The sequence below is a fragment of the Athene cunicularia genome (genome assembly GCF_003259725.1).
Source record: "Athene cunicularia isolate RWA chromosome 1 unlocalized genomic scaffold, athCun1 chr1_part2, whole genome shotgun sequence".
NCBI classification, from domain to species: Eukaryota; Metazoa; Chordata; class Aves; order Strigiformes; family Strigidae; genus Athene; species Athene cunicularia.
This window is the reverse complement of record NW_020799092.1, coordinates 73,636,377-73,650,906: the sequence shown is the minus strand read 5'-3', so window position 1 is coordinate 73,650,906 and position 14,530 is coordinate 73,636,377. Positions and strand designations below refer to the sequence as shown.

General features: G+C 35.8%; 1 protein-coding gene across 1 annotated transcript in view; it reads left to right on the top strand.

Moving 5' to 3' along the window:
• Positions 1 to 14,530, top strand: part of SEMA3A (semaphorin 3A) — a 333,234-nt gene that overhangs the window by 210,172 nt on the left and 108,532 nt on the right. Inside the window, exons 4-5 of the mRNA XM_026868121.1 lie at positions 2,719 to 2,876; positions 5,592 to 5,654. Of these exons, the coding sequence (XP_026723922.1) occupies positions 2,719 to 2,876; positions 5,592 to 5,654 (221 nt within the window). The remainder of the gene's footprint in view (positions 1 to 2,718; positions 2,877 to 5,591; positions 5,655 to 14,530) is intronic.

Here is a 14,530-nt window from a genome sequence, read left to right as displayed (position 1 = left end):
CTGTTCATCTCCTGCAAAAGTCAGTAACAGGACAATATGACAGACACTGGAGAAGTGTCCTAATATTAAAGAAGGCATTTGGATATAGCTTTTAGCTTGGCTTTAAATCACATGTTCACACAACAACACGCCAGTGTTGATTTAACATTGTTGCATACTCTAGAGTCACAGAAAATTAAAAGATATATGTATTCCCATGCACAGCTACACCTGGTACTTTTAAGTTATACTGTGGAGACATATGAACAGTGAAGATGATGGTGTAATTTTCTCTTGTCCGTAATAAACCTTAGATTCCAATGGTACGATCTGGAATTTTTCATGAATATTAGAAAGAAAATAAAACATCAGTCACCTTCTGTAGATGTGAATATTTAGAACTCCGCACTAGCAAAATCATATCTGGCTTCTTTTAAACCAAGTATCTGTGTGCCTAATGAGTCTTAATTCTATTTATATCAATTTTACATTTGTGTAACATTGACTTCAGTAGACACCTGTCTTTACACCTCAGTCACAAAGGGCAGAATCATACCTATGCGAGTTCAAACCAAGAAAGATTAAAAAATTACAAAGGTTTTTGACAGCTATGTTATAAGAAAAATGATCAGATAGAGATGACAGCAAAGCATTTCTAGCCAAGAGAGTTCTAAGACAAGTTAAGCAATCAATCATCTGCATCACTCACTATTCAGAGAGTCGACATTCAACATCTGAATCAGTCATTACAATGTAAAGAGAATTAGTAAAGTCTCTAACAAAATGCAAATAAGTGAACCGGAGGACAATACCGTCAAATTCTAGAACCTGGCAGGAAGCCAGAAGAATTATTTTGACAAGACTGCTTGGGGTGAAAAAAAAAAAAAAAAAAAAAAAAAAGAACTTAAGTCTTGAGCAGTACAAGTTTTTATAAAGTATTCTCTAATACAAATGTATAGTTATATTTACCCAGAAAAAAACGTAGAATTAGGAACAAAATATAGTGCATGCTCTGACACTTTGCTACACTGCTATAAAAATTAGGTTTTTGATGCAATGAGAGTGTTTGCAAATAAGTGCAAAGAATCCTAGGGCAAAGCTAGCCTGAATGATATGCAACTCCTAATGTTACCTTTATCTTCCTGGAATATGTTGTCTACCAATTCTTGTCATTATAGAGTATCAGTCTGCTTCAAAATCCACCTGGTATAAGTGAATATGAAAAATAGACTTCACACCTGCAGGACTGCTAAGCACCAGGGGCTGAAATTCTGTAAAACCATTAAGTACCACTATTATGTAGGTCCAAAAAAGCCCCACCTAACACATCCCTGGTTCTCATTAAAGTAAAAGAAATGGGTAAAAAGAAGGAAAATTAGTTCAAAAAGAAAATTAAGCAGAAGCTTATGTTTTAACAGTAGTTTCATGATTTTTAGCGGGGGATGCTTTGTTACACTCAATTGCAATTGGAGTATTGATGGCAATGGCAGTGGTCTTACTGAAAACCAGAAAGTCATAGCAGGTAGCTGCATTTTTAGGCAAATCCTAGACATTGAGGCATTTGACAGCTGTTTTGAGAGGAGTGACGTGTCCTTGGCTTGCACATATTGCAGAGCTAACACAAACTTTAGATGCCTGAAGGTCTGGCCATGCCCTCTAGCCATCAGCCTGATATTTTTGCTCCCTTTCTCATCTGTCCTCATGGGTGCTGTGTGAGGAGCTGCACTGGCACCGATGGAACTGCTCCTGCTCCTAAACCTGTGTGTTTGCCTCCGTACATCACAAGGTTAGGGCTTGAACTGCATAGGATTTGTCATCACAGGGAAAGTTTCTTATTGACCACTTACTCGTGCAGACATGCCTTAAAATGACAGAGTTGGTTTGGCTTTAGTCCTGGTATGAATGTAGATATACAGCAATAAAGAGTGTTTTCATTAAAGTTTATATTAACATGGTCTGTATTATCTTATGGAAAAATTATTCTAAAGTAGTTTCGGGAAAATGTGTATGTCTGTTAACGTTTGTGAATAGCTAAGACGATTCTGTAGATCCTCGTACTTTAAAAAATCCTGTTCTTGGAAAGTGCAAGAGCTCTGTAAGGGGTATGAGAACTAGAAAATTATTCTTGAGTTTAAACAGAAGCAAAACTACCTTCTCTAGTTTTATTCTTGCGATGGATAAATATATAATTCAAAGCAAGGGAACAACATGCTGCCTGTGTCAGTAAGCTGGAAAGATAATAAAACCTGTAAAAGTAGATGGTACATGTTATTTTTTCTCATCAACTACTCATTCTTATCCCCTTTCTCATAGCTTACATATCTGTATGAAATAATTTTGTATTCTGTAGCTACAAAATTTTGTGTTTAAATGTGCTTTTTATCAGCTGGTCATCCTCAGGTTTATCCTTGTAAATCTCATTGATTGAACAAAATTGAACTTTGTCCAACAGTTGATAAGTTACATGGATGGAATTTTACTACCTAAAACCTCATACAGGCTTTTAATTGTTTTCATTCATGTTTTGACCTTTGCTTGTGTAGAACTGAATCTCACAAGCAGTTTGAGTTTGAGTACTTTAAATAAACTCATTCATGGGCCCAGGTATGTAACATAATGCTTTCACTGGTTTCTACTCCGTAAGTATAAATTCCTATAATGAAATTTGTACAAATCGAAATATAAGTCTGTATTTTATTTTACCATATTAACAACAGAAGCATTACCTTTATCTTACAGAAATGTTGGAATCCAACAATATAATAAATTTCAACGGACTAGCTAATAGCTCCAGTTACCATACTTTCCTCTTGGATGAAGAACGAGGTCGGCTGTATGTTGGAGCAAAGGATCACATATTTTCTTTTAACCTGGTAAACATCAAGGAATATCAAAAGGTACTTTCATTCATATTTTGTACAATGTAAATATAAACTTCTAATGTTGCGGAATTGTTGTTACTCAGACTGTGTTGGGCACTGTATGAATTATGTATAAAGTGTTTGGGTGTCAGGAATGCTGTTACAACAAAAACATTTGCTGACTCTACGAAGAGAAATTTATAATGAGCCTATAACCCATGACTGTATAATCTCCAATACTTTTTTCAGACTATGAAAATGTAAATAATAAATGAATAATCCAGCTATTTCCCAAACGAGACATACTTCTGTGTTTACTTCTAAAAAACCCCAAACAATTATTATGATGGTTTACACAAAAAGGCCTTATTACTCTGTATTGTTTGCTTATAAAAAGAAGCTGTTTGGGAGTCTGAGCGTTGATTTCCTTCCTTTAACCCAGCTCTTGTAGGCACTCTGCTTCTGCTGCTTTCAAATCAAAACAGATTCAGTATTAAGAAAGGAAGAACAGAACCATAAATTCTTGCCATTCTTGATGGAGAGTATAATTTTCTAGTAAAAGTTGACTATGAATTAAAAGCTGACAAACAGTTCACTGCTGTTCTTTTGTTGGAGTCTAAATAAAGATTTTCATTTTTCATTTATTTTAATAAGACAAAATTCTAAGAAGGTAAACAATGGGATGGAGGTTTTATGTTATATGAACTATTTTGATGGCACATTTTAAAATTCAGAGAATACCCTTTTATGAGAGATATATTGCTTCAATACCCAGAGATTTTTTTTCTTGGTGTTCCTGACCTTTTGCCCGTTTGACTATTAGCTTCCTAAGATGATAGCAATAAATACCTTGTGTTTTCTGTTCAGAGGGAAGACAGGCTATTCATTTGTATTCTCTAAGGAAAAAGGATAAAAGGAAAACTGGGTATTTTCTTTTCTATTCTCTTTAGAGCAGCTATAAAGGAAACCAGCTATTTATTTAAATACTCTGAGGGATTGATAGCTTAATGCGCAAAACATCTGGAATAATTAAAGGAAAGAAGGTGTTTCCATTGCAGAAAACAGCTCTGTAGAATGGGAGAATTGTATCTTACATACTTACCTATCCAGATACCTTTAGAACACTAGTTGAAATTATATACAAATATTACTATATATGTAAAGAATTACAGTTGGTAACATGGAACTGAATGTTGGCAACAGAAGGAATAGATTTACAGTTTAGACTTTAGATTTAGGAATAGACAAAAGGCTTAAAGAATTTGGAGGTCTGGTTATTAAAGACAGGAGGGTCACAGAAGAAGCTTCAATCAAAATTACAATGCAACCAGTGCTGCGCTGGAGCTCAAACTTCACCAGTTGTAGCTTCCACCATGTAAAAAAGAACTGAGGTTTCTGTTTAAATGCTGGTAGCAATATATGTCTCCAAATGAGCACAACTCAAAAACCAAACTTTCCGGTCTATTAAAACCCGTTCAATTTAGCTGACTTTTAAACCAAATTAGAGGAAAATGTTGTGCTGTGATAGTAAGGAAAAAGAACATCTAGACATTCACTTTTTGGATGAAAATACTGGTTAGAGTAGTATAGAAATCTTTACCCAAAACTTGAACTGAACTTGAACTGGTCCTTTTGGGAGATCTCAGAAGTTTGGTTAATGTTTTTCAACCTAGTAAATTTAAATTTTCACATGTCTCTGCACATTTTAAGCTGAGAATAGAAAGAGGAAGTAGTAGGAATCCTTTAGAGAGAATACGCTCATAAAATTTTCAGCCTTATTTTATAGACTTAAGATGTTTGATTGCTGTCTTGATTTCATTAAGAAAATTTTGAATTTAAAGCTGTGGTTTCAAACTGTATTTTCAAATATCATATATAACATCTCCTTCAACCTCTTTTGCTATTCATGTTCAGTATTTTTTCTTTTCTTTTTGAGTACTTTGCCTTTTACTTTCTTTTAACAAACTAGATTGAACACCAAGGCTGTAATCCAGACTTATGGCCATTCATATTGCATTATCTGAGGCTCCCAAATGAATAGCCTGGCATTTTATGGGAAGATCATGTTTTATTCTATATGTAATTCCTAAAAGCTTTTCAAAAAAACATGAATAATTGACTGTGAGGGTCTCTGGATTTTCTCTCTATGAGGTGAGATCCATTTTCTGCTAAGCAAACACTACAGTAAACCTAGGTTTAGGTTTACTCGTGTTAAGGTAGCTCTATAGGAACAGCATAAACATTTCTATTTTGATGGTGTGATACTTTTCAAATACCATGGCTTCTTTTTTATTATTTAAATAACTAAATCTAGAAAATAACTGAGTGAGCTAGTAGGTACACTGACTAGGCAAACACCTCATTTCTGATGCTGTAACCCTAATGTGAGATCACATTTCACATAGATCTAATTTATTTTTAGAAAGTATTTGCAATTTTTTCCTCTCAGTCTCCATTCCATTACATCAGATTTAAAAAAGTGAAAGAACACTCACTTAATGGAGAGTCAACCCTCTTATCGATAGTATTCAGGATTCACAATACAGATTATATTTCAAGATTGTTTTAACTGTGATTCCTATTATCCTTATTTTACTCCTATCATTTCATTTTTCTGTCATCAAATTTTATGTAAGAAAAGGAAATAAAGAATGGTGAAAAGAGAAACTGGGTAAAGACACTCTGTAGCATTTGGTCTGCAATTTGTGATTACTGAAGCATGAAATAACATGATTTTTGTTCTGTCTTTAGATTGTTTGGCCTGTATCTCATTCCCGAAGGGATGAGTGCAAGTGGGCTGGAAAAGATATTCTGGTAAGTACAAATCTTTTAAGCATTTTTTTTTTTCTTTTATACAACATTGCAAATATTTTATTATGTCTTATTATGTTAATTCTTAAAGTATTTTTCCTCATCTGTGAGGTCACACATCTGATCATAACTTCAGACTTGAGTTATCGCAGCCTTCTTATTAAAAATTATGAAAACTTTGTCTTCATGACCAAGGGTTTAAATTTAAAAATGGAAATCATGCAAATGAAATAAAATTTATCTACAATAAAAAAAAAAAATCAACAAGACAAGAAGGGAGGAGAAGAATCGGAGTGAGAAACATTAACCCTTGTATACTTGTCTCCTGATCTCAGGGTACATAATATTTTGACCTCTTTCTGCCCTGCTCCAGGTCCCAGTCCTACAGTGAGTTCCAAGAAGTGCTGACATCTCACTGAATACAGTGGGTTTCCCTGAGCTCTTTCTTGCATGGACTTCATAGCAAGATTGAGGTCAAAGTGGTTTAACATGCTGCATCAGTTTTGGTGTCTCAGGAATGACATTGTTATTAGACATAATTTTCTGTACATTTTCCCTCTTTCCTGTGTACATCTTATTGCCTGTATTTATGAGGTAGGAGAGACATAGCCAGTAGCCTCCAAATAATAATCATACCACACTAATAATAACTGTCTTCTTTATAAGAACAACATGGGAAATGAGAAGACAGGGCTGAAGAAGGGAAAAAAAAGTAAAAAATACATGCATGCAATAAGACAAACAAATACTTGCATAGCTTAGCCAAATGGGAAATCATTGTTGTTGCCAAGGTATAACTGAAAGTGGAACTTGGCCCCGTGTGTATATGCTATTGGCCTGATTTTCAGAGATGGTTCTGTAAAATATTCATAATGCCAACCATATGCCTCTAGAGATCTCCATTTGAATAATTTCCCAGTTTCATCAGTCTTTACCTGGGCCATAGAGGACAGTTGTCTTCATAAAAAGCCATTTGGGAACAGTAGAGGTGGATTAGGTGAAAAATAAGAAAGATGGGCTAAGCTATATATGTGAAGGGACAACTAAAGTGCCAGATACTTGGGCTATCTCATTACATAGAAATAATACATTAAAATTAATCCATATTCATGTCCACAAACAATTTTCATGAGTACACTGCAAGGTGAGAACTAGAATATCTAATATTCAAGGTTAAAAAAAATAAGGTTAGTGTTAAATGTCTGAGAAAATTAACTAACCTTGCATCTTGATCTCATACTAAGTACTATGATATTACATTAAGTAGAATTTGTTATAGCTGGGGTTGAAACATAGAAAATTAATAAGAGAATCAGCACTTAGAGTGAAAGTATACTCACAGTTTTTAATAATTATTTTTCGAAATTCACAAGAATAAGTAAGAGTATGTTTTATACATTGCACTAGGCTGATTCCAATCCATTCGTTGTAAATAGAGACACTATTATGCTTAAGTGAGCTGGGAAGTTCAGGTCCCCGTCCTCTGACCGTTTATGCTGTAACTATTTTATTCACCCTGATTCCTATGATATTAGGGCAGCTACACCTGCTGATCACGACTAAAAGGTGAAGCCAATAGCACACCACGGTGCCATGTGTAACCCGGGTGCATTCGCTGCCTGCTGTGATCCTGTGCAGCAGAAGCAGCACTTGCATGACCTGATGGAAAAGAGCATGGCAGAACAGAAACCCAGAGCTCAGGACACAGGGCAGCCCGAACTGAGAGGGATGGTAGTACAGCACAGTGTTGCTAGAATCAGATAATTTGCTTTCACAAACATTTTTCACATATATGGGCTCTTGGGGGTGTTTGTTTGTTTGTTTTCATTTTTAGGCTTCTCTACAAGTGTAGGTGAGAAATAAACCAACAAATAAATGCATAGGTCATATGTAATATGGGTCCAGTTTTGGAGACGACTAGAAAGATGGAATATATATGTTGGTATGTTCAGGTCATCATCTTTAAATATTTGCAGCTACCTATTCTTACCATAAACCAGTGCATTACAAACAAAGTATTTAATGTAACTGCTTTAACTGTAATTACAGATCATTTAAGAAACTTATTATTCCTCCCTCATTTATTCCTTAAAGCCATTGTCAGTACCTTGGGAGCATGAAATGTAAAAGCCATAAAAATAACTCAACAGACTCTCATTAGAGAGAACAAGAGAAATAGAGGACAAATAAAGTGGCATATAAAACATGCTTGATTTAATATTGCTTTCAGCATGTACCACTGCTAAGATATTAGATACTTTTCATTTGTGATGGTTCAAAACTCTCTACATGACAGTCTATGCTTCTACATTGAGGTCTTTTAAAAAAAACTTTTAAAAATTATTGATCTCCAGGGGAAGTCAGTGCTGAAAATGCAAGTCCCCACTAATAGGCCAGGTGCACTGCAGCAGCTGTAGTGCAAGTATAACCCCGGCTCTGCCCCACAGCTAACCTCAGCTATGACCTCTGAGATTTCCCCTCATAATTATAAGAGATAATTTACTGCTATTTTCACTCCTTCAGAGGGATTCCTTACACTGACGCTGTCAGTCACGCCAATCTAGGCGCAGCAGGTTGGTGGCTCAGGACAGGGCGCACGGTGTCTGAGGAGAGTGGCTCACTTGGGCTGTTCCCACTCTCCTGATATCCCTTTGTTCTTTAAGCAGTCATTTTCATTTTTGTTTCTTAAAGGGCTTAGTATATGCTAATTAGTTAAGTTTGCTCACTGTATAGATAGAGAAACCTTTAAAATATGCTTCGGATCCGTTTTTTTATATGGGTAAGCTGAGAAGAGAGGCTGAAAGACTCCCCCTGGCTACGCAATACTTACAGCAGGACTTCTCTGATAGACGTTAACTGCTACACTTCCCCACAATATATTATTTTTTTCCAATAAAATCATAATTACGGTCCCACGTAAGTACTTAGTATTACAATATATAATGTTTCCCATTTCCTCAGTGTAGAGTATCACAGGCATGAAATTGACATTGTTCATGAAAAATTAAAGACTATAAATAACAAATAAGATATTTGCTTATGTAATTCAACTAAATGAGCAATTCAGTGAGGATTTCTTGCTATTCTAGACTTCAGTCTCTCATTTGATCTACTCTGGTTGCTGTAAGTCCCGTGAATATTTCTCACGATTCCTGACTAGACCTTGATAATGATCAAAGAAGACAAAGTCTCTACAGAATACTTCTCAGCTTTTATACTGAACTTATAGTACAGACATGCTGCTAGTCATATCCTTCACTAAAGAGCCTCAAAATTTTGATTTTAAGATCTCACAGGCACCTGGGACCCAACAGAAACACATGGCAACCTCTGCATTACATATGGGTTAAATAATAGGTAACTGGAAAAAAAAAAAAAAAAAAAAGTGGCTACAGTTCCACTCTGACATTCCTGGGATGTCATAAACCAGCAAAGCAAAGCTTGGGTGATTTACAAAAGTTGCCAGAAACACTAGTTAGTTTTGCAGGTAGGGATAGGATAGGGATAGGTTCTTGTCCTTAAACTATTAATTTACTATTATTGTATAAGTTTTGTCTGCAGTTTAGTTGATGCATCTCTGCACTAGATTTGGCTAAGGCACCGTAGCAGTAGTTAATGTGGTACACAATTAATCAGAGAAATCCCTATTAAAGGGTACGATAGATTTCTGCAACTTGAAAGCTTTAAAGACGGGTTTCTGAAGGGCACTTTAGGATGTTATTTTCAAGTGTAATTTGACTATCTAATTTATTTAGCCACTTTTAAAGACCCCAGTTCAAATTAAATTGTTGAAATGGTCGCTTCAGACCTTGAGATGTATAAATCTTTAAAATTTCAATGGGTGTGTTAATAAAGTCACGCAGGACGAGCTACATGATGACAGATACTGATATACACTTTGCATGCTGTATGAAATGGGCTTGTCCCTGGTGTTTCTGGTGAGAAATAAATGTTGATATACAAACAGATACAAAGAGTATCAAATACTTTTACGTGGTACCAGCAAGCTTCTATGTATGCTCTGTCACATGAACAAACAGGCCCTTACAGAGAGTACACTTCCGTGTCATTTCCCTAAACAGCTAAAGTGTACCAGCAAAATTGTGTCTGTATTAGCACTGACTATGTTAGAATTTATAGGAGATAGACATCTACTTGGGCTATTTAATTGCCATTAAATTTTACCTCGTTATTAACTCTTACCTGGATTCAGCTGGGGTTACCTTTTTTATACTTCATAGTTTTCTTGGTGTTAATTTGAAAATACTTTAGTTCGAAACCTGTTTTAAGTTAAGGAGAGAGACTCTTTACACCACACATGATATAGCTATATTCTGTGCATGCTTCTTTGCATTTAAGTGTGGCTGGCACTTAATTTTTGAGTTTATGATTCATGCAGGTAGAATCACATGGCTATAATTTAATTCACTATCACCTCGTTTATTATGATAATACTGAATTTAAGCCAAAATTTTCATATGCCATCTCAGTTTATGCTTCCTTTAAAGTTTACCAGCCCCTCTCTAAATCATAGGAAGATTAGAATTTCCATAAGTTTATAGATCCATCAGTGTGCAATGATTTAATTTGGAAAGAAAGAAGAAAAAGCAGAAAAAGAAAAATGGAGTGTAACTTAGCAAGTGTTCCTCAGCCATATCTGGTGATACTTTGGAAAAACAAAGTTGGCAATAAATGAGCACTATTTCCTTTAACTCATTTTATTACTGTTGTTGCCTTAGGGAAAACAGAAGAACATGGAGGCAGAAAGTAAAAGTAATTCTTTTCATCTGTTATTGTAAACAAAGATCTGAAGAGAGAATCTGAAAATTAAATATACAATGCTGGCTGGATCTAGAAAGCCTGCTTCTAAATTCATCTGACAGGCACAGTTTTTCCCGTCAAATTACCTGTGGCCCTTTGGAAGTTCATCTCCTTCTGTCAGGGTTCTTCCTTTGGAGGACATCTACAGTCAGATTTCCAGATTTCCTATCACCAACCCTCACCCTCATCCTTGTTCCCTTCCGGGCTCCCTGGCTCCAGCATAGCACTGACATCCTTTAACAAAGCCTAAAGACTCGGAACCCCCATCCAGCCTGGGGAAAAGGGAAAGGTGAACATCCCCCATGAGTGGGATGGGGCAAAGTGAGCAAAAATCCAAAGCCACGGACCTCCAGTGAGATTAAGGACAGAATTTACTCTCAGTATTACATATGACAAGGAGAAATGTGACTTTTGAGCCATTTGTAAGACAAATAATGCCATTGCATATCCCTTTCAACTCTTATCAACTGTCCCAGTTAATATACTGCATTTATTAGTTTGAGGGATGCTTGCTCCTTAATCTTGTGCATGATCTTTAATGTGGGCATGATTTCCTACCAAAGCATTTCTTAACCATTTGGGTGACAAGAGAGTTAGACATTTTGCACGTGCTTTAAGCTGCTTTAATATTGCTGTTGTGTAAAACTGCTTTGCTAGACTATAAGCAAAAGAGAATAACAGATAGGGGGGGAAAAAAAATAACCTACAACCCTTTCACTCAGAGGTGAACTGAGCCTGGTAAAAAAGAAGTGTAGTGCACTGGAGTCTTTCAAAGTCCTGTGGAGTTCTCTAACAGAACTTTTCCCCTGGGAAATTCTGGTTGCGCCAGCTCCAGTTCTTGGATGGACCCCCACAACACACCCACTATCATAAAGCCTCATTTATGGCTCTTAGTTCAGATGTTGGTCCTACAGCTTGTGTTCATTTAGGCATTTACATATATTTCTTTATATGAACTGACCAAGGCAAATCAGTTATTGTAAGGTAATAACTTATACAGAGGAAGAAGTAAGTTGGCAGTTGTTCAGATTTTCATATTTTACCCACTTATGTATCATGGGAAGTCATTTAAGTCTTTCAGTATGGGGAACAAATTGATGTAGATCAAGGACAAAGCTAATTTTTCAATTTTGGTCTTATTTTTCTGTTTATAGGTGTGACTGTAGAAATTTGCTTCTGAAGGAAACTTAATATTCAGCAGATTTAATGCGGTATTGCAGAAATGTTTTCTTTGTTGTTTTTGAAATAGAAAGACAGAGTTAGCAAAGAGGAATTAAAGGAGAAATGAAGGAAAAATAGTTCCCAAAATTATGGGGTTTAATTTTCTGTCAAAAGGTTGTTCCTCACGAGCCCTAGTTTGGCCTTAGCAAAGTCTGATAATTATTTATGGCTGAGTTACCAGCTATTGCTATTTCAAAATGATGTTAGGTAATTCCTTGTTAGGATTTATTGCATCCCAAGATGGACAGAGTAAATTTAGTCTTTGTACATGTCTTTTTAGAGAAACAAATTAACTGGATGACTACTAAAAATGATCGATATGTTTAGTCCCTGTTTTCTTCCAGGGCTTCAGTCTGAACCTCATGAAGTCAGAGAAAAGCCTTTCCTTTGGTACCAGGCATATTTTTTTTTTTTCCTTTTTTTTTCTGAATTTACTTCACATTCTATTTCAGTAGGTTTTTTGTTTGGTTGATTGGTTTAGTTTAGTTTTGGGAATTTTCTGTTGCTTTAATAAAAGATAGGATAGTTTAAAAATTCAGGATAGGTCTGCTCTGAAAGATCACATATCACAGTTTCTCTGTACTCAAGATTTGGTCACTATGCAACTATTAAGTTAGTCCACAAGTAATTTTTTCTGTAGTCCTGTTACATGCACCAAAAATAGGTCTACGAAATTCCTTCCTACTGCACACAAGTCTAAAATTTTGTCCTTCTTCTATAATAAGTAATAGAAGTAAAGGGAAAATCCTTAAAATGACCTAGGATATAATTATTTCCTATGCCGAAGATAATACGTTGTGCAGTTTCCACATCTTCATGTCAACAGAAGATCTTTAAAAAATTTTTTCAGTGCAGATAAAGTTTTGTATTTTGAAGATGATGGAACAAGAAGAGTAAGAACAGAAACTAAAGGGAGAATCTATATCTTTCTCTCTTGCTTTTGATTTTTTCCTTTGTTCTTTTTCTGAGTGATGTGATCTGTGTTGGATCAAATAATGTATTGATCTCTTTTTCCCTTGGTTAATTCCTTCCTGCTTAACATATTCCAAAACTTTACATTACCATGAATATTTAAAAAAAAACAAACAACAAAACAAACAACTACCAAAAAAAACCCACCCAAAACAAAAAACACCTAACAAAAAAACCCCAAAACTGCTTAGCAAACTCCTGTTTCAACAATTTATCTTTGTGCCAAATTTCTACTGAGTGGGAATTTTAAGCTTCTGTCATTTCAGGTTTCTTTGTTCAGCACCTCTATGTGGTGTCAAAATAGTTTAATATCCACACACAAATTTCCAGATTCCCACCATAAGCAGATGCAATTTCATAGTCTAGTTTATAGAGTACGTTTATTTACAGGCACACATATTGCTAAGCCACTGTCCCTTATAGATGCAACAGCCTTTTGCTTCCTTTCAACACTTCATGGTTTTACATCCACTCTTATACAGAAGTTTTGAGTACATTTATATTAGGTGGCTCTGAGTCGAAGGCATTACAAGATATACCCATAATATGCAGAATAAAGGCAAGCTGGAGTCTAAGTGCTTTATGTGCCTATAACAGGCTTGACAACCTGTTTGTCTGAAATACTCCACCCAATTAGCAAGTGTTGATCCTATTCGGAAAGGTGGGGTGTAATCTGATTTCTCCAGGAGACAGGTGATTACCCCACCCAGATAGAAGAGACAGATGAGAGAAACTCTTTAGATCTAAACTGTGGTTGCAACTTAAATTGCTGCTGGGCTTGGTGAGACTGCCTGAGCTGAAACTCAGTATTGTTCATTTCTTTGCTGATAAAGCCATGCCCAAAATATCGGACAGGTTTATTCTACAGAGCAAAACGAATTTTGTTTTAAAGTTATGGTCAGAAAAGAACTGGCTTCTGCTTGACCTCAAGGCTTCCCAATGTTTTGAGTTATTCTTGAAATATTTTTCCGTTCCTTAAATAAATTCATTCTGTGCTGTAGGAAGCGCACAGTACTGAAAAATGTAATTCAAAATAAAGGAACCTTGCTAACACTGATGGGAAGATTTAATGTACAACAATCATGCCGTGACTGCAAAATTGTGAAAACCTGCTTGTTTGCTGGACTGCATCCACAAAAGACTTTGTTTTGTCTTGTTAACTATGCATTAACCAGATGTACAAAAATATGAGATGGTCATTAAATCAGGTACTTAGTGCTGCAGCTTTTTCTTGGCATCCCTCTAGCTGTTCACAGGTCCGGAACAATTATTATCTGCATCTGTTGAATGAAGATTTAAGGACTGGAAACATGTCTTGTGACTTGAACATACTGAATGCAGAAAAAAATGGAGAATTTTTACTTCCTAAGATGGCTAGGTCAGATGGTTAGTGCTAACGACAAAGATTTGAAGGCCTGATGTGTTTAGTCTGTGCAGTTAAGGAAGGAATCTTTAAAGCATAGCTTCTAATGACTTCTTCTAATGGCTTCTGTTTTAAGACTGTTTTCAGGGCAGACCCTAGGGATTATCCCACCTGGTTTAGCTACCTCCGTGCTTAGCCTTAGTGGTAAACTTTGGGCTAAATGACCAAGTACTAGTAGTGATTACCAGATTTGCAAGTAGGTAAGTAGACAGGCAGGGAAATTTTGTGTTTCACCCGCACTAACACAAAGGAAGAACCAGAGGAGCTTTCCATCTGCTGTGCAAGTGTGCTGACAATACAACTGTTTGCTAATATGGCATGCAGTTTGGTGCCTTGAAGGAATCAGGATATATCTGGGCTTTTTCAGTGGCTTTTTTTATCAGATGCTTTGCTAGTTGGCTGCTTTTTTTTTTTTTTTTTTTTTTTTTTTTTTTTTTTTTTT